Source organism: Pygocentrus nattereri, chromosome 28 (genome assembly GCF_015220715.1).
Source record: "Pygocentrus nattereri isolate fPygNat1 chromosome 28, fPygNat1.pri, whole genome shotgun sequence".
NCBI lineage: Eukaryota > Metazoa > Chordata > Actinopteri > Characiformes > Serrasalmidae > Pygocentrus > Pygocentrus nattereri.
The window spans coordinates 6,214,882-6,236,179 of NC_051238.1; the positions used below are offsets into that span (position 1 = coordinate 6,214,882).

The 21,298-nt window shown below is 44.0% G+C and overlaps 1 protein-coding gene across 2 annotated transcripts in view; it reads left to right on the forward strand.

Moving 5' to 3' along the window:
- acsbg2 (acyl-CoA synthetase bubblegum family member 2) overlaps window positions 1-21,298 on the forward strand; it is a 43,339-nt gene continuing 22,041 nt past the window's right edge. The window contains exons 1-3 of one of the 2 annotated variants that reach the window (XM_017686464.2): window positions 1-213; window positions 17,878-18,007; window positions 18,982-19,061. In XM_017686464.2, coding sequence (XP_017541953.2) covers window positions 17,901-18,007; window positions 18,982-19,061 — 187 coding nt within the window. In that variant the 5' untranslated portion in view covers window positions 1-213; window positions 17,878-17,900. Of the gene's footprint in view, window positions 214-9,473; window positions 9,643-17,877; window positions 18,008-18,981; window positions 19,062-21,298 lie in introns of those variants that run through there. The other variant, XM_017686463.2, reaches the window with a different exon arrangement.

Consider the following 21,298-nt stretch of genomic DNA (forward strand, 5'->3'; position numbering starts at 1 on the left):
CGCTTCATGTCAGAGGGAAGAGCAGAGAGTGATTAAGTTTACCCGGCGTGAGGAGCGATCACCCTCTCACCCTCTCACCCTCTCACTCAGAGATAAAGCAATCACACCATTTCAGCTCATCAGTCCTGTGAAGTCCCGCTTTAAAGGGCGATATTTGGGTCACCGAAGCCAAAACCAGCATCAACCCGCGTGTGAAGTTCGTCGTTTCCTCCGGTGAGTATTTACAGCCCTGAGTGACCGACCTCCAGCCATTAAAAGAGGGAAATATTAAAATATTTGATTTGATAAGGCTTTGTACTGTCGACTGGTCCTAATTCTGCCTTTAAGACCCGGCCGCTGCCAGTAGAGACCAATAGCAGCGTGTGTTACATTCTAACTTTCCGTTCCACCTTAAATGGTGCGGCAGCACGTTGTGTTGGCTGTCGGCGCCGGCGGGTCACTGCTGTACCATTTAAGGTGGAACGGAAAGTTCAGATTTGAAGTTGGCGAGTAAGAAGAGGGTTTCAGGCTCGTTTATGAGACACAATTTGAGCTTCAAAAATAAGCCGCTGGAGCGCGGAGCTCGTTATCCGCTGTGTTTTCGCGTCAGTTACACCAAGAACGGCGTCCTTTCATTCATCCTGAGCGCAGGCGTTGGAGAGCAGGTCATGTTGGTCCAATAGAGCTGCCGGTAATATCGTAACTGGGCGATAATATCGATGTTTAATTATTTGAGTGAGTCGATACAAAACTTTAAAAAAACATTTTTAATGTTTGTTAGGTAAACACTTAAGAAGTATTGGTTTGGGAACCTCTGGTCAAAATAGTGCAATGTTCTGTTGATTTTCTAGGTCAAAATAAGTTAACACATCCTCTACAGAGCACACAGTAACACAGTCAAACTGCCCTTTGCTGAATGTATCTATGTGTAAATACACGTAAATGTGATAAATGATGTACTCGGGGGAAACAAATTATTTGCTAAATTTGCAAAAAAAAAGTCATGTTTGTTTGTTTCCTGTTTGTTTGCAGTTAGACTGAATGTGTCCAGTGCGGAGAAACGCTGGCATTCTAGCTACCGTGCCTCCCTTTAAAATGATCAGGTTCTGCCTGTTCTCTGAGAAGTTTTGAGATATTGAGCTTCAGAGATTTTCTATTCCAAATACCAGACCTGACATGTGGAACACGGCTCTTTATTCAGGAAAAGGACAGACGCCCTACATCCATTCTGAATGCTCAGAATCAGAGTCCTGTCAGATTTGTTGCTGAGTGTTTCTGGAACAGATAAATCCTGAGAACTGCCTTTCTGCTTGGAGATAGAAGGTTCCATCTGGCAGAACATGAAAAAAAGCCAGTGATTTCCAAAGGAACACAAACAGTTTATACTCGAAATTTGTGTCAAAACATAAAATGAGTGTATGAGAGTGTCTACCAGGAAACTACATTCAATGCTTTCCTATTCAAAAAAGCACTGCGGATTAAGTGTAAAGGTCAGTGCTGAATATTGTCCAGTGCAGAGGTCAGTTTTGGGTAGGAACCATTTAGTGTGGTCTTCCTTTAGGTTTCACAGCACCCAGCTACTGTAATAAACTGTCCCGGCAGGTCAGTGTCACAGGTCAGTCTAAAGGCTGTGTGAGCCCAATGAACTGAAATGTCTTAGTTTTGGAGAAGGAAGGAGAAGAACAGATGGACGAATGAATGAAATGAATGTTTATGTTGTAATTAAGGCCCCATCAGCTCGAATGGTTAAGTTAAGTTAAGTGATACTTTTTTGATCCCACAACCGGGAAATTCCACCTCCGCGTTTAACCCATCCGTGAAGTGAAACACCACGTACACACTAGTGAACACACACACTAGGGGGCAGTGAGCACACTTGCCCGGAGCGGTGGGCAGCCCTATCTACAGTGCCCGGGGAGCAGTTGGGGGTTAGGTGTCTTGCTCAAGGACACCTCAGTCATGGACTGTCGGCTCTGGGGATCGAACCGGCAACCTTCTGGTCACAGGGCCAGATCCCTAACCTCCAGCCCACGACTGCCCCCAGTTACCTTAATTACCTTAATATTTGTAAAATGTAAGACAATAAGACTTTTTAAAGAACTACAAGAAGACAGGCAGAGTTTCAGCAATGTGTTTTCATCTTTCATAAAGTTTCATAAACTTTTCTCGCCGTCACTGAGCAGAGCGGTGACATGACAGAGCCTGATTGGTCCTCTTGTCAGTATTCAAAGTGCTGATTGGCTCACAGATAGAACCTTATAGTGTAGTGTATAACACCTCTGCCTTCTACACTGTAGACTAGGGTTCAGTCCCCACCTGTGTAAACGCCCTTGGGCAAGACTCCTAACAGTACCTTCAGCCACCGGTGTAAAAATGAGTGATCACATTGCAAGTTGCTCTGGATAAGAGTGTCTGCCAAATGCCGTAAATGTAAACGAACTAGGTTTGAGTTTGGAGACAGAACCTTTGTTTTCTAGATAAAAAGTCCAAAAATACATATGACTTTTTGAAAAAAACAGCACATGATGTTTAGAAGTCACAGAGTAAGAACATGTGGAAAACTCAATTTTGACAAAAATGTCAGAACCATTTTATTCCAAGGGGACGAGTTGCTGCAGAAGGAGGCGTTGGTGGGCGGAGCATGGCTCGATGAAGTGAGCGAGATGTGACCTAATCAGTGGAAAAAATGACAATGTCTGTAAATCTGCTCTGTGATTTTGATCATCAGGTCGTCTTCCTCACACAAAACGGGAACTCCTGACTGAACTCTGTTCAACGTCCATCCTTATCTGATCATAGACGGTCACAGCACGACAGCTGACGGTCCAGAGTAAACAGAGACAGGTGGCAGATGATGAGCGCTGGACACACTGCTACGGTTACGTTAGAGCTCTGTCATTATTCGCGTACTCAGGTTGGGCTGAGAGTGGGGTGATCGTGTCTGGACAGTAACATGGTGTTACTTTAGGGTGTCCAGTAAAAGGAAAATGGGTTTATTTGTGTGCTCTGCTGCTGGACTGTGGATATTTACGCTGACCAGGGCCAGTAGAAGTGTTCTTGTCCTGTTCTCGTGTCGAACGGATGAAGTAGTGAAGCTAGAATGACCTTTGCCTTCTGTTTATGCAAAGCAGCTGCTGGTGTTTGTGCTGCTGGGCTGTTAAAGGAGTAGTTCGCCGTTGTTCAGCCTAGTCTTTATCTGCAGCCTCTGGAGGTCACGGGTGGTTATGACCTACAGTAACCTGGACACCCTTCCCAGTACTTTAGTGAAAGAACATACTTTTAATAGAAGCCAGTGGGCAAAGGCTTCAGCATCTATGGCATCACGCCATACATACATGGCATCAGTGTTGGGACAAAACCTTTTCTCCCAATTTCTGTTGGTCGGTTGGTCAGTTGGTCAGTCAGTCGGTTGGTCAGTTATTATATTGTTACAATTTCAGGATGAACAAACCGATAGAATTGATCTATAATTACTTGTTCCATTAACTTCCATTCAGTATTAAGAATATTTGTTCTCCTTTCAGAGAAGTAAAGGTTTGTCTCAGCATTGATAATATGCTGTATACTCAGTGACGTCACGTGACTGAATCACTGCATCATCAGCACAAACTAACAAGCAGAACGAGCTTCACTGAGAAGATCATTAACTCTGATCAGCTCTCAGCTTCGTTATTAGAGCCAGACGGAGGAGAAAAAGGTGAGATGTTGTTTTTCCACCTTTTACAGGCTTTAATGTCTGTTCGGCGCTGCTGTCATGGTAACGCTGAATGATGGTGCACGCGCAGTGGGGGGGGAAAAAGCACATGAATTCCGATCTGAGCGTCAGATTAAAGTCAAATGGTCACAAATCGGATACTTATCCGATCTAGGACCACATATGAAAGGATGCATTCACATTAAGATTAAGTGACCCTTATTAGTCCCACAATGGGGGATTTCACCTCTGCATTTCACTCATCCGTGAAGTGAAACATCACATACACACTAGTGAGCTGACACACACTAGGGGGCAGTGAGCACACTTGCCCAGAGCGGTGGGCAGCTCTATCCACAGCACCCAGGGAACAGTTGGGGTTTAGGTGTCTTGCTCAAGGACACCTCAGTCATGGACTGTCGGCACTGGGGATCAAACCGGCGATGTTTCTATCACAGGGCTGGTTCCCTGACCTCCAGCCAATGACTGCCCCCAAAGGTTGAAGTGGCCCAAATCTGATTCTTTGCACTAATGTGACTCAGATCTGGTGTTTTCAGGGCTGTGTGGACGCAAATCTTTTCAAATCCAAACTGAGTCACCTTCATATGTGGTCCTAGATCGGATACGTATCCAATTTGTGGCCATTCAACTTTAATGTGACGCTCAGATTGCAATTCATGTGCTTTTTTTCCCCCCACTGCACTTGCACCATCATTCAGTGTTACCATGGCAGCAGCGCCAAACAGAAGCTAAAGCCTGTAAACGGTGGAAAAGCAGCTCATTTTCCTCCTCCGTCTGGCTCTAATAATGAAGCTGAGAGCTGATCAGAGTTAATGATCTTCTCAGCGAAGCTCGTTCTGCTCGTTAGTTTGTGCTGATGATGCAGTGATTCAGTCACGTGACGTTACTGAGTAGGAGGAGCTCATGAGGTCATTTCAGGAGCCAGTTCATCACATTAATGACAGGTTTGAGTCACTTACCTAAACGAGTGTGAACCATCGTGTCAGAGAGATTTGAGCAATGAGGCTTGTAATGTGAACATAGCCTAAATGTCCACCATGCACTTAGTGATAGCAAATTCATTCCATACATTCCATAAGGATCAGATTTGTGTCCACACAGCCCTGAAAACATCAGATCTGAGACACATTTGGGCTAAAATCGGATTTGTGCCACTTCAGTCTGGTAGTGTGAACGTAGCCTTGGTGCTGAGAAGTTGCTCATAAGCTACACTGTAAGTGGTTTATTGTCGGTCAGGTAAATATCCGACGTGTTGCTGAACTCGGATTCTGTCAGACCCCTGACAGAAGTTTAAACTGACTACAGGGGTCAGGAGCTCCTTTTGCATACTTGCATGATTTCCTACACACAGGCGTTGAGGCTGTAGGTGAACCCATGTGCAAAGTCAAAAAAGCGCTGTGGTTTCCACCAGGCTGTAGCGTAAGCCTCTGCTTTGCAAGGCGAGAGATGAGCTGAGCAGACGCCAAAGAAAGAGGCCAGGCTTGTCTTCTGCTGTGCACTGATGAGATACTTTTACCTCCATGTAATTCAACTGGAAATTCAGGATTGAGCTGCCAGGGCTGCAGTATTTCCTCCTGACTCAGCCAGCGAAGGCTCTGCCAACACTAATGTGGGGCTTTGATTCAGCCTCTGGATTTGATCGTGTACTTGATCATTGGAGCTGCTTATAGCATTCAGCGTCCGGAGGCTTGTGGATTCTCTCCTATGGGTTTTTTTTTGTCTCTAACAAAACGTAACGTCCTAACACGACTGAAATGTTTCGTTAGGGACTATTTTAGCTTATTTCGAGAACAGTAGCCAGTCCATGACTAGCAAACTCAGCTTTAAACAGTTGCACACGCATAAAATGATCATATTTTTCTGTTTAACAGAATAATTGCAGGAAATTTGTCTTTCGGTAGTGACACATCTTCATGCCACGCTGATGGAATTTGAGACGCGTACTTCAAAGCAGTGGGATCTACCATGGCTAACATAACGCTCCGCCTACAGACTGACACACTGTAGTGATGAAAACATGAGAACATTTTTTAAATTTAAAAATAATTTTTGATTAATCCAATTTTTTAACTTTTAGTGAAATAAAATGTAAGTATTATTTGTGTATGTGTGTATATATATATTATTACTGTTTTTATTAATGCCTTGGGTTTATAAAGGTCATAACATAATAGTTGTAAATATCGAACATCTGAATGCTTGTTTTAATTTCTATATTTTTATGTTGTACAGTCTGTGTGTTTTTGTAAGCTGACAAATTCTCACAGACATAAATACAGAACTCTATGCTCACTTTATGCAGCAGTCACTTCCGGCCTCCCGAGCTGATTGGTTGAGAATCTGTGCTGTCATTTCACCATAACATCATAACACTATCAATCCTTTGTTCTATTAATTAAATATGCAATAGGAATTATGCAAATAAAAATGCAGTGCAGTAGCAGCTTTTGTTCAGTACCAGGTGTAGTGACTCAAGTGTAATTGGAATATACATACATACCACGTATATAGTGTACATTGAAATAGCCAGTATATGCAGTTGTTTTCCATAATCTGGTGGACTTTGATTCCACAGGTTACTATGGTGGTGAAAATAGCTGGATATACTGTGCTTTATAAGGAATCCCCAACTCAATATACCCTATAAAAATGGATCGAAGTGCTTCAGAAAGCTTGTGCAAGTAAAAAGGATTAACTGTAACCAATCTAAGCTTTAATAAAAACGAGCTTTGTTATTTATAATCATGCACCAGTTAGTTGTACCCTTGAGGGTACCTCCCCAGTGACAAGAGGGACGCTGCCCCCCAGTGACAAGAGGGACGCTGCCCCCCAGTGACAAGAGGGACGCTGCCCCCCAGTGATTGTTTACTGCCTTTATTTTTCTGAGAGTGTGGAGAAAGAAAAGCAGTTCATTTCTGCCGGGTTACTTTCAGGAACGCAGTCGATCAGCCAAGACCTGTTTGGTGTCTCTGAAGTTTTGTGGTGGAGCTGTGAGGCTGTGAGGCCAAGTACTATTAGAGTCAGAGTCAGAGTCTTTTATTGATCCCAGAGGGAAATTGCAGTTGTTACAGTTGCAGCCATTTATTTAGGAACACTTTAATAATTTAAGACAAAAAAGAGAAATTTGCAATATGTCCAAGTTTAAATTCTTACAAGTGGCAGTGGCTGTGATAATAAATATGAAACATACTGTATAAAACCTGAGTTATTGCACACTGAGGGAGGAGTTATAGAGTTATAGAGTTAGAGGTAAGAATGACCTCCTGTGGTGCTCTGGTCATTTCAGTAGAGTGAGTCTTGAGCTGAATGAGCTCCTGTGTCTCATCACCGTGTCGTAGAGTGGGTGGAAGCCATTGTCCATAATGGCCTGCAGCTTAGACAGCGTCCTCCTCTCAGACACGGCCGTCAGCGAGTCCAGCTCCACACCCACAACATCACCGGCCTTGCGGATCAGTTTGCTGAGTCTACTGCTGTCTGCCACCCTCAGCTTCCCTCCCCAGCATGCAACAGCATAGAGGATAGCACTCGCCACCACAGACTCATAGAAGATCCTGAGCAAAGTCCGGCAGATGTTAAAGGACCTCAGATGCCTCAGAAAATAGAGACGTCTTTGGCCCTTCCTGTAGAGGGCGCCAGTGTTCTTAGCCCAGTCCAGTTTGTCAGTATACACACCCAGATATCTGTAGTCCTCCACAGTGTCCACACTGCAACCCCTGATGGACACAGGGGTCACTAGAAGCTTAAACTCATTGAAAATGAATCTAATTTGTGGAAACTGCAAACCTAAATCGTCAGTCACGTCAAACTGTGTCTGTAATAAGAAAATATAAAAACGGACAAAATGTGGGCAAAGTTGGGGCTTGGAGATGGTTACAGCTGCTATAAATAGATGGCTGTAAGTAACAAAATGTCATACACCGTCAAACCACATCAGTCCATTTGTGATTATTCACAACTCCATGCAACAACAACTGACTGAACCGAGTGATGACGATGTAGGCTGTGTGAAATGGTAGGGTATAAATAGCGGTGTCGGTTTGGAAGAAGTAGAATATCACGATAGGCTATTTAGACGTTTTCACAGTACGTATCAATGTTTTGACGCGCAGACAAAATGCGGCAGTTGTGGCATTCAAAACTTATAAATGCAGTCATTTTAATTCAGCATTTAACGTCCTGCGCTGCACTAAATCCAGTTAAACCGCTCTCTTCAGTGCAGCTGGGCAGTGTCCTGTGTTGATGATCTCCATGGTAGGATTAGAAATGCATATTAATCAGTAATAATCTTGGCTAGTCGGCTGCATTTCAGATTTCAAGGGACCTTTTTCCACCCGTTTTTCAAAATGCATGCATCATTTAATAAGGGTAAACAAATGAATTCAAAGTGCTGTGATGTTAGTTGACTTATATAGAACCCTGCTGACTTCTTTGCAGTGGTGCTGATCGGAACCAGGGGTTGTGATGTCTCCACCACAAATACAGACTTTTTTACTATCCAGAACCACCAGTGAACCAACCTGTGCCTTCTGAGTGTTTATACACTGATCAGGCATAACATTATGACCACCGCCTTGTTTCTGCACTCATTGTCCATTTTATCAAGTCTACCTACTATATAGGTACTATAGACGACAGCTCAACTGCTGCTGCACAGTCTGTGTTGGTCATCCTCTAGTCCTTCATCAAAAATATCCAGCCAGCAGCGTCCTGTGGGCAGCATCCTGTGACCCCTGATGAAGGACTAGAGGATGACCAACACAAACTGTGCAGCAGCAGATGAGCTGTCGTCCCTGACTTTACATCTACAAGGTGGACCGACGAGGTAGGAGTGTCTAATAGAGTGGACAGTGAGTGGACACAGTGTTGAAAAGCTCCAGCAGCACTGCTGTGTCTGATCCACTCGTACCAGCACAACACACACTAACACCACCACCACATCAGTGTTACTGCAGTGCTGAGAATGATCCACCACCCAAATAGTACCTGCTCTGTGAGGGTCCGTGGGGGTCCTGACCACTGAAGAACAGGGTAACAGAGTATCAGAGAAACAGATGGACTACAGTCTGTAACTGTAGAACTACAGAGTGCAGCTATACAGTAAGTGGAGCTGATAAACTGGACAATGAGCGTAGAAACAAGGAGGTGGTCATGATGTTACGCCTGATCGATGTATGTAAGTTTGATGATGGTAAAATAGCGATAAACATTTCTTTAGATACTAATTTATCTTGCTTAATCCGGCATTTATCTTTCCTCGGATGTCTGGTTCCCATCACCACCACTGTGAGCAGTTCTAGATATATAAGATTTAATCTCTTTAATCTCTTCGTATAACTTTAACAGTTTAATTACACCGTTATTGTGAAAATTTACCAAAGCTGTTGCTTTAATCGTTGTAGAATGTAGGTCAGACGTGGGACTCTGATGTGGTGACTGTGTATGTAAGTACACGTGGCCATGAGGACACCGTGGGCCATCTTTACGCTGATGTCAGAGCAGCTGTGCTGGCGGCCGCAGCCTCTCCTGATGCAGCGTGATCCGCTCTGCCTTTGCCCTACAGTAACCCTGCAGCACCATATCTGTAATGCATCTGTGTCTGAGTGAGTGTGTACGTAGCCCTCGCAGCCTTCAATGGGCTGGCGTGACCATATATGGGTGATGAGTCTTGTGGTGTGAGAGCTCTCAGCCAATCGGGTGATGTGTTGGTGTCCAGTTAAAGGGGGGTTGAGGGCAGCAGGCGGAGGAGGGTGTGGCCTTGCTGGAGGAGGGGAGGGCTCTGAGTTTGAAAGTGAATGATGTTCCTCAGTTGTAAAGCAGGCGGGAGGCTGCCGGCAGATCCTGTGCTTCCACTGAGAGAGACGGAAATAAGACGGGAAAAAGGCGAATCTGTGGCTTTAATTCGCAGAAGCTCCAAAGATCAACCAGGAAAAAGGCTCAGAAGATGCAGCGTAAGTCTGATTTCTGTGGTATGTGCTCAAACCTGGTGGGTTTGGGTGAGGACCGGCCACAGGCTGGGCGATGGGTGTGACTCACCAAGGCAACAAAGCTGTGTTATTGGGGCGGATGCTTTCGGACAGGCTGTTTAAGACTGATAGCCGAGGTGTGGCTCTGTTCTGGCTGAGCTTGCGTGATTTTTCAACCATGTATTTTGAATATACGTTTAATTTCCGGTCAGATTTCATAACCTACCTCTGTAGTAGCCCTGAATGTGTTCACTGTGTCTAATACTAAGCCGTTAGTATGTAGTAACTTACTGCAGTATGTTTCTGAGATGAATTCATGCCTGTTTAGTAATAATTAACATATTTATGCTCAATTAAAATCTGTATAGACTGTATAAGCAGTGAATGCCTCATCCAGCCATGTATTTTCATATGTGTGTATACATATATATATATATATATATATATATATATAGACAGATATAGATGCCATTCATGTCCTATGGTCAATAGTAGTAGCTTAAAGCTTCATAGTCAAAGATAAATATATATTTACATGATTTTATAAGGATCTCGGCTTATATTAATGCTGAATTGAAATCTGTATGGATCATCGTATATTTTTTTCTCCATGCTTTCAAACTGTAGTAATACCTACAGTATATTTGAGGTTCTTTAACACACAGTATGGTAATGCTGAACTGAAATCTATAAGGACTTCATAAGCAGTGAATGCTATGTATTCTGACCACAGTGGCCATCTGATGGACATAGTAGCAGGTCATAGAGAAGGTTTTATTGAATGCATCATGTTAAGGCTAAAATGACATAAGCAGCGAATGCTTTAATTTACAGTATATTCTGGCCATACTGATGATATAGTATAGTATAGTGCGTAGTAGTTGGTTCAGAGGTGCATTCCTATATATTTATTAAGATTTTAATGCGCTGACTGCTGTATGTATGAATGTATATGAACTCCATAAGCAGCGAATGCTTTAATTTACAGTATATTCTCACCGTACCGATGACCTCGTATGGTGGTAGTAGTACAGATTTCAGATTTGTCTTCATGTATATATGTAATATGTTTGACCCCCCCCGCCCGCCCGCCCTCTCTCAGATGAGGCTTAATCTTAGATGGAAAATATTCCCTGTGTTAATAGTAAATTAAAATTTCAATGAAATTATGCCGAGACTAATCATAATAATCTAAAGTGATCATAATGTACAGCGATTATTATTGTTGTTATGAGAACAATGGTCACTAAATCTTCCTGTGTGTTCGTTTTTATTTCACATTTATTTCTGTGGTATGTTTAAGGAAAGGTTTATTTAATGTAATGGAGTCTGTATGGATTCCATATGCAGTGAATGCTTCATCCTACAGGATATTCTCCACGTACTGAATGTGGTGACCATATTGTGATGAGCAAGTATTAACTTGAAGCTTCAGAGGTTATTTCCCCTCCCATAGGTGTGTGTGTGTGTGTGTGTGTGTGTGTGTGTGTGTGTAAGCAGTGAGTGCTCTACTCTACTGTATATTCTCACTGTACTGATTGTGATGGTGATATTGTTTGTGCGTAGTAATAAATCTTCAGAGGTATATTTTGCTCCTTAGGCATTCACTCAGTTACCCTATTTACCCATTTTTACCTCAGCGTAACAATACAGTGTTGTATCGTGACCAGCGTCTTGGCTTGTGGCTAGTGTTTTCACTGTGGGCTAGCATATTAGGTTGTGACTCGAGTGCTAGATCGGGACTGGAGGTCTCCACAGCATCGGCTTCCAATGTTCTGCGGGAGCGGGCGGGTTAATCTTGTGGAAGCGGGCGGGAGCGGGACTGAAACACGCATTCTGCTCGGACTTCTGATTTAGGACAGTGTAAAGCTCCACTTTTGTTTCAGATGTTGAACTTTTCGAATGCTCTCTTTATTTGAAAACTTTTATTTGATATTTATTAACATAAGACACATTTTCAGCCACTCCTCACTTTTGCTGCACCGAAAAGTAGATCAAATTGAAAGTGAAACATTAATGCTGAGCTGAAATCTGTATGGACTCTACTGCATACTGTGCTGTATGTAGATCACCATGTGCTGGGAGGGGCTCCAGATGGAGGAATAAGGATGGAGGCAGCGCGACTAATTTCGTTTATATCCCGTCTTCATCACTCCGCTGCTGCCAGCACCATCTGGGCGGCCGAAACTCATGCACACACATGCGCATACAGTGTCTGACACCCATTGTCATTTGGCCGTTCACCACAGGGTGCTAATGGTCTCTGAGCAGGGCTGACGAGCGGGTTAATACAGAGGTGCTAATGTGGCGGGTACTTGTGATGGAAATTTGTAAGCGTGTGGTGAACCGGAGCTGTTCGGTGTGTGATTAGTATTCACACTGGTATTGGAACACGTCCCATGTGTTTCCCTCAGTCTGTGCTGGAAGAGATGCTGAGTGAACCTTGCAGGGGATGCTGATCAATATCGATCAATATGGGTGCTGTCAGTGTTATTTCAAGATGAAGCCCTTTGCATATAATTTCGTAGACATTCCAGACATTCCAGAGTCGTCATGTCCCGTTAAACAGGAATTCCAGGGACTTTTGGAAGTGCTTAAGACAAAGTTTCATGCATCTAAAAGCTCCCTCAAAATTATTACTCCTGAATGGTTATGAGTACATTTCCCGATGTCTGATATATTGATCTTTTTGGGGGCAAAACCTTCTCGAAGCTTTATTTTGAGTGCTCAGGTGATGAGGTTTTGTCACAGACTTTTTTTTACTGATAATTTCCCCTCATCAATAACTTACAACACTCAAATGGGTTCACTGGTGGTTTTGGATCATAAATAAAATAGCTGTATCTGTGTTGTAGACATCCCAACCCCTGGTTCCTATCACCTCCACTGGAAAGAGTCAGAAAGTTTCTCCACAGTCAACACTGTTCACTTTGTAACAACAAAATTATGCAGATCTTTTGGAAATTTGGTGGAATTCCCCTTTAGGGTCAGGGTCGGTCATGCTTGCACCAACAACCACGTGTTGAGTGAATCTCAAATGAGTCATAGCTTTAAGCGTGTGTGTGTGTGTGTGTGTGTGTGTGTGTGTCGAAGTGAATTGGGTGGCTCTTACTGGAACGTCTCCAGTGTGGCGCAAACTCAGGGGTAATCATTATCAGCACTTCCACTACCTTCAGAGGAGGATGGGCCACGTGGCTGTTCACCATCACTTCCCTAAGCCACAACTCTTTTCAGAAAAGGATATTGTGAAATTGTGTTAAGGACAAACTGAATTGTGTGCGGTTATAAATGAGTCAGTCAGAGGTTTGATTTGACAGACTAGCCATACTTAATACATACCTGATTAACATATGATGAGCATATTTATTAAGTTGTTGATTAACAATACAATCCGTGTTTATGATTTTCTCTGGAGAGGCCGGCATGTAATGGAAACGCTATATTCTTCCATGTCGATTACCATGAGGACGTGCTCTGACGGCGTCCTCTTGCCATTTCACAATGATAGTATCTAGTACGTGGAGTCTGTCAGGTTTGCTTGAATTCCACAGTTAACACACCTGGACCACACGGCGTTTGAAGTGTTTGAGATCCTCTTATGTCCATGTGTCCAACACAAGGCCCACGGGCCAAATCAGGCATGTGGCACAATCATGTTCGGCCCGCAAAGCTACTGTCATTTTTTATAAATAGTAGCCCATGAGCTGGACTACAGTTCCCAGCATGCACTGCAACATCATATGTGCTCCCACCCCTTCCCCAACAACGATCTATGGGACAGAGCAACAAAAAAAGCCAGCCTTTAAGTGGTTGAGTTTGACACCCCTGCTCCATTGGGAGGTCTCCTGCGCTGCTGTATAAAGCAGTGGGCATCCATACCATCAACCGCACAAGCTACCAACGCCTCAGAGAAGAACGTCAATAGTGGGGCTTTACAACACTGGGTGGGTAAGTGTTGTGGTTCAGGCTTTTTACCCCAGGGCTGATTGTCCAGTTGTGTTTCTTAAGCCCCTGTGGCCTTGGGCCGACTCAGGTCCAGATGGCGTCCTGTTGGCTGGACACATCCTGGGATAAAGAAGTCATCTGGGCTGCCAGCAAAAGGGCCATCCTCTCTTCTAATCATCTGCCTTGAGCTGGTCACGTGACCAGCAGCTCTCATTTTAGGGAGATAAATGAGTGACGGAGCAGGAAGCTGGTGTGGCCAAATGGGCCGTTGTTCATTGTAAGTGCTTTACTGCACATTTGGAGGGATTTTAATTGCACTAACACAGGGGGTTTGGCAACCCAGATGTTAAGAAGGGCCATTTTGTCCTTTTTAACAAAACTCTTCATTTTATTGAAGTAACGTTTTATCAGCTTGGCTGTAAATATGTCTCAGTATGTGCTAATGTCCTTGTACAGACTAAAAATATAAACAGAAACACAGACTTACTTTGCACTTCTAAGCTTTTTAAGGGGGGCCAAGGTACAGTTGCTGCACTTTTTAGTTGTGCAACATACTTTGGTCAATTTTTATAGATAATAGTATGGCATACGTTATATTACAGTAAGTTCTGGCCAGGCGAGCTGATTGGTTGAGAGGGGTTCTAACCGTGCTGATATTTTACCATAATGTCACAGGGTTTCTCAGACACTATCACTCCGCTGAGACACCGTTGCTAAGCAACAACTTTAACAGCTGTAGGAGCCGCTCAAGCCATTTGAACGTTTTTACTTCTTACTTTGCCACAAACAGAAAACGGACACTGTTAAGATCACATCTGACCGGCAGCCGATTTGGTCCGTCTCTGAAGATGAGACGACACTAAATTCCCAAACTGTCGTCACCACTGAGCAGCTTTTCTGTCGGCAGCTGTGACAGAAGAACAGCTAAACAACCTGGAATCAGCCGGAAATGAACCCAACACCATTCGCCAAACAGAATGTGCTGTAAGATGCTTTACAGACCGGCTGGAACAAAACAACATTAATACTGATCTGGCAAAACTGACCAAACTGAGCTGAACCTGATATTGCGGCAGTTTTATGGCTCAGTCTGTACTGCAGAAGGCGAGGCATAGCTGAACAACTGAAGAAGCAAACTTGAGATTCCAAACGTTTCTTGGCTGATTGACTCTAGTCAGGCTAAGGGTGGGGTGCTAAGTTGTCTTATAAAGGGTACATATCATGGAAAACTTCCACACCTTTTTTAAAATAAGTTTGAATAGTTTATCTCTGCTCATTTAGGCACAATACAGGCCAGCCAATCAGAGCAACCTGTTTCATTCTAAGGAATAAAGAAAAGATAGAAAATGTTCATGTAAAATGGAAGTATGACCACTTTTGTAAGTCATAAAATGACAAAGTTTAGGATGTGGACCCTTTAAAAGTCTCTCTCAGGGGGCGTATTAGCATTATAATGGACATCATTCTGACTTTAGTGGTCCACACCAGCATTCATTTAGGCTGTTCAGTTAGCACTTTTCAGGTGTAGTATCCGTTTAACCTGAAGGGCTCTCCACATCTTTTGTTCCTGCCTTTGTTCCACAGCTGACCATTCATCAGGTCCGGTCTGTGCAGACCAGTCAAGTTCTTCCACACCAAACTCACCCAGCCAGGCATTTATGGACCTTCCTTTGTGCTCTGGGGATCAGTCACAGGAAAGGCTGTCAAATGTCTTGGTCTGCTGAAGCATTAAGATTTCCCTTCACTGGAACTAAGGGCTTAGACCAACTCCTAAAAAGCAACCCCATAGCATCATCCCTCCTCCACCAAACTTTACAGCTGGCACAGTGCAGTCAGGCAGGTAATGTTCTCCTGGCATTCGCCAAACCCAGACACGCCCATCAGATTGGCAGATAGAGAAGCGTGATTCATCACTCCACAGAATACGTTTCCACCGAGTTCAGTGGTCGCCTTTTACACCCCTCCTTCTGACACTCTGCATTGCGCTTGGTGATGTAAGGCTCGCATGCAGCTGCTCGGCCATGGAATCTCAGCCATGAAGCTCATGGCACACGGTTTCTCTGCTGATGTTAAAGCGAGAGGTTTGAACTCTGCGGTTATTGATCAGCAGAGCGTGGGTGTCGTTTATACACTGTTCGCCTCAGTACTCAGTGACCTGCTCTGTAATTATACATGACCTGACACTTCTTGGCTGAGTTACTGTGGTTCCTAAACGCTTCCACTTTTCAATAAAACCCCTCACAGTTGATCGTGGAATATCCAAGAGAGAAGAAATTTCAGCAACTGACAGTTGCATCCTGTTACAGTATCACGCTCTAATTCAGTGAGCTGGAGTCTTTCACTAATGTGTGTAAAGGCAGGCTGCATGGCTAGCTGCTTGATTTTATACACCTGTGGCAATGAGACTGAATGAAACACCATTGATTAAGAGGTGTGTCCCAATACTTTTGTCCATGTAATGTATTAGTGCTATATTTCAATGTAAGGCCAATTCAAGTGGATTTAATCCTAATTATTTATATGTCAGTGTCCACATATCAGTTTGAACAGTGAAGGCGTAATGACCTCAGTGCTGAAGTTCTGTTTGTTCTGGCTTTGGACTGGAACTGCGTGTGTCCTGCTGCCCTTTTCGGACTGTCCGTTCCTCCTGCTCTGTGCCAGCAGTGCACATTACGGGAGGGCCAGAGAATCGCCGGTATGTGTTTTCAGTGGCTGCCCAGTTTAGATAAACATCAGGGCGGTCGTCCAGAGAGCCGTGAAGTGAATGTGGTCAGGCTGGGGACCCACATGTCTGCTGATATTGTTCGGGAACGCAGTGATGCGCTTCCGACTCGGAAACGACTCCCTTCCTGTGCTCAGGGCAAAGCAGACATGCTTGGTTGTCGCTTGGAGCAAACCAGCCAGTTTCCGGCCTGGTCAGTGTTTGTCTGTCAGAGAGCTGCTGAGATTATTTAGACTTTTACTGTCACTTTTAGGTTTTATATCCATTTGTCTGCTTATGTAATTTGCCGTGGTCACAGCCGCTCGGCCGTCCTCCTTCATTTCATAGTGCAGTGGAATCATCAAGGCCTGCGTTGATTTTAAAGGAAGATAAATCCGTGTTTCTGGTCTTCCAGTCAATTTCCTTTCTGCCGTCCCAGAGGAACAATCATGTTATCAAGCTGGTGATGTAACTGGATGTGTGCAGTTTTTCTGATGGCATCTTGCAGACGTCGTGGCCTTCAGGGCTCGTTTTGAATAATGTTTGGAGTTAAATTGATTTGAGTCTTTACACAGAATGATGATTATTATGATGGTGTCTGTTCAACATGTCACCCATGTTAGAACAATAACCAAAGAGTTTTACGTTTATTTTCATTGTAAGTTTGGATAATTTGGAGTCATTAAGAAGCGTGTGGTGCGATAAGGGCAGCTGGTGTTTGCATGTTATGAAAACAAGCAAAAAAGATAAAAGTAAGTATAGTTTTGTCCCGAAATCGACAAAATGCCAGATTATGGAAGAATGTGGACTGTGAAACTGAAGGAGGGCTGCCTTTAATTAATAGTCTGCTGTAAAACCTCTTTAAAAAACACTAAATACAAACAAACAAAACATTGTGATTGGCCAGTCCCTGCTTTATTACATGAAATCTGTCATGCTGCTATGGAATTGAACTAATCCATGCGATGGCTGTAATCAGACCCGTGTTCTTCTGATCAATGCCTTAACTTTTTACAAAAAAAACCAAAAATTGTTTTAAGTTAATTTATGTTTATTTTATTGCTATGTAGTGTTTTTACTGACAACGCACTACCCTGATAAATAATTTTAAAGCGGCTGATTAATTTTAGTGGCTGCCTACGAATTTTAGTAAGAACAGTCTAACAGAATCCGGATTTCCACCTGTGATGGCTGTGACCGTGCGGCATTCCCGTATGGAAGTCCTCAGAGTAGCAGTGACGCATGAGGGAGGATGTTCGGGCATCAGCGAATGTCGCGGATCTCTTGGTCCTGTGACACACATGCCGTTTATCCTCCGAGCATCTGGTGGGTCATGTAACCTCCACATGGCAGTGACTCCACCATTCAGCAGGTGTGAGCTCATGTCCAGCTGCGTCTGTTGCCCAAATCCTTCGTGTACACCTGACGTGTGCGAGTGTGTGAGTGTGTGAGTGTGCTTCTGCCAAGCTCTCTGGTTTAATACTGCCCCCACTGCAGGTCAGCTTATTCAGGAGTGTGGTAGGATTTGTAGAAGCTGTCCTGACACACAGGCTTGGTTGTGTTTGTTTCCACAGTGACCGCCTGTGAGCCCTTAACCATGTCCACAGCAGGTGTGATGGACCCCTCGGGAGACGTCCTGCAGTCGTGTGGGACGGGAGACAGTATCGCCTCTCTGGACGACCCCACTGTGGAGCCCACAGTCAAGTACGTACATGCATTTAGTTTACTTAGTTTGGCTCTTAATGAGGCTGCAGTCAGTTTCTCATTCACCAGCTTCTTGTTCAAATTTTCCCGTTCATGGAACCGGTCAGTCCGATTGAGATGCTGGCGAATGAGAAACCGACTTCAGCCTCATGACTTTTTAGCGTTTGACAGTTTCTCGTTGCAGATTAAACGTATCAGGAAACCAGCTGGAGTGATTATAAACACAATGAAGTCGATTCATCTCCAAATTATCGATGCTCATCTTAAATCTTTCTCTTTGTCATTTCGTAGCTACTAGCTAGGTAAGATTATTGTCTGTGTTGCTATGGTGACCAGCAGTCTGCGCTGGTCTTCAGGGTTAAAGGGTGAATCAGCAGTTCTACATTAACTCCAGAGTTTAAGATCATTTACTGTTAAACTGGGTTGAAGGATCAGCAGAGCTTTATTTTACTGTAGAGGAGGATTATTTTATTATTACCTACTGATCTAATTCAGCTGTGGAGCCACAACAGGGCAGTAAAAGAGCCGAGCGCCCGATTTCACTATTGGATTACTGGCACTTTGAGTGGCTAACCGAGCTGAAGTGCCCGAACAAGTTGCAGTTGTCAGGCACGGATGGGTTCACTTTCCTCTAATACTTTAAAGCACACCTTGTGAATGCGCCCCAGGTAACCACCCCGCGGTTCATGAGCTGAACCAGCTGTCTGAGCAGAACGATCAAAACCATGAGTGTAGACTCATGACCTCAATGGCCCAGAGTGACCTCGGGTGATTCTTCAGTGTAGGTGTGCATGAAGGTATGCCTGCCTGCCTGCCCGTCAACGTTTTTGACGTGATTTCCGAGCGTTTCAGATCCAAACACTGATCTATTTCTCCCTCCGTAGTGAAGTCGGGCTGCAGAATGTGGTACGTCTGGATTTTCTCTTCTTTCAGTCTCTATTAATCTTTGTTTTTTTCATCACATTACTTTCCAGTGAGTCATCGGAGGAGGAAACGGCCTGCGAGAGAGAGGAGGAGAGCCCGGCCGCCCAGCGCAGCACAGACATGCAGTCAGGTGAGGTTGCGGCATGATGACCTGGCATAAAGCCTTCAAACAGTCACGTTTCTTATTTTTAAAGAGAATATTTTGATGCGCTTTGTAAATATATGCACTATAAATCATCCTTTTTATAGTCTTGCGGTCCATTTACTGGAATTCAGCTGCGGAAAACAAAGCCGCTTGTTTTGAATTCATTGTTTTTGTCGCATCATGAGAGCCAAAGCATTTATGCATATCAGGCATTCAGCCTACAGCAGATAAGCCCCGCCCACTCATGCTGAAGTAGGTTTAACCCAGGCAACATACAGGGCAGCCAGTCAGAACAGGATTAATGTCTATGTCCCTGGCCCATTGACGTTTTGTTGGTTTTCTAGCATAAAATGTGGCCTGTGCAGAAATTATAAGACATTTTTCAATATTCAATGTTTTTACGGTGTTTAAAGACAGCAGATAAATAAATTGTGAAAAGGGTGCAGAAAAATGATTGTAGACGATGAGCTTAGAGTAGATGATGAGAAGCAGCAAAAGATGTCATGTGCAGAAAGAAATTGACCGTTTTTAAATCTTAAACCTCATAAATGTCATAAGTAGCCCTGAAGAGGTGAAAGTCAGAAATATAGAATATGGGCCCTTTAATAAAACTGCATTGCTGCTCATCAATAAATCCAGTCTTTGGCAAAAGTCAGTCGCAGTAAATGGCTGTGTTACTGCTACAGTCTGACCGCAAAGCAAGTACCAGGACACCCCACGTTTAGTTGGAATCCTCACAGTAGGAGTGCTGGAGGTTATTTTATATTTAGTTGAGTAGTTGATGGGCGGCTCGGTGGCGTGGTGGGTAGCGCTGTCGCCTCACAGCGAGGAGGGCCTGGGTTCGATTCCCTGGCCGGGCGACCAGGGTCCTCTCTGTGTGGAGTTTGCATGTTCTCCCCGTGTGTGTGTGGGTTTCCCCCGGGTTCTCCGGTTTCCTCCCACAGTCCATAGACATGCAGTCAGGCCAGTCGGGCATGCTAAATTGCCCCTAGGTGGGTGTGTGAGTGTGTGTGATTGATCGTTTTCTAAGAGTTCATTAAAGAGTCTGTCAGTGAAATGATTTTAGCATATCGCTGCTGTCGGAGGAAAACTTCGTACCTCCTTTTTTGCCATTTTTCAGTTTTTGGCATAATTTGAAAATACCCCACTGTAACACTAAAACCATGAAGACCTTTACTCTTTTTCTCTGATATGCAAACACACCACAAACTAACACACACCACAAACTAACACACACCACAAACTAACACACACCACAAACTAACACACACCACAAACTAACACATAACACACGGCACAAACTAACACACGGCACAAACTAACACACACCACAAACTAACACACGCCACAAACTAACACACGCCACAAACTAACACACGCCACAAACTAACACACGCCACTAACTAACACACGGCACTAACTAACACACGGCACTAACTAACACACGGCACTAACTAACACACGGCACTAACTAACACACGGCACTAACTAACACACGGCACTAACTAACACGCACCACAAACTAACACACACCACAAACTAACACACACCACACGGCACTAACTAACACACGGCACTAACTAACACACGGCACTAACTAACACACGGCACAAACTAACACACACCACAAACTAACACACACCACAAACACACCACTAACACATACAGTCGTATGCAAAAGGTAAAATGTCGTTTATTTATTTATTTATTTATTTTCTGGGTGTGAATAAGTGAACACATCCTCTACAGAGAACACAATCCTGCACATTTTAATGCACAATTGTGGTTTATTTGTTAAACAACATATTGGAGAAAAAATAACATGCAAAATGTGGCCTGTGCAAAAACTATGGTACAGTAATCTCCATACAGGATCTCATTTTCACCTAGAAAGTCACCAAAGCATGTAAATTTGACAGGGGGGTGTTTAAACTTTTGCACTGAGCTGTGCTCAAACGCAGAGTCCCTCTTTACTGCTTATTCAGCCCAGTCTTAAGATTAGTGCACCGTCATGGAGGCTGACTAGATGTGCTTATATAACATCAGCATGTGTGGATTCCAGGTTGAGACCCCCACTTCCCTCTGGAGAGGAAGTGTGTGAAAGGGAAACGCCCCCCTCCCCTCCCCCTCACATCCCCCTTCATTCAGATACTCCCCCTGATACAGCTCAGCTTCCTCTTTCTCGCTCAGCTCTTCCAGTTAATCTGTTATAAACAGGTTAC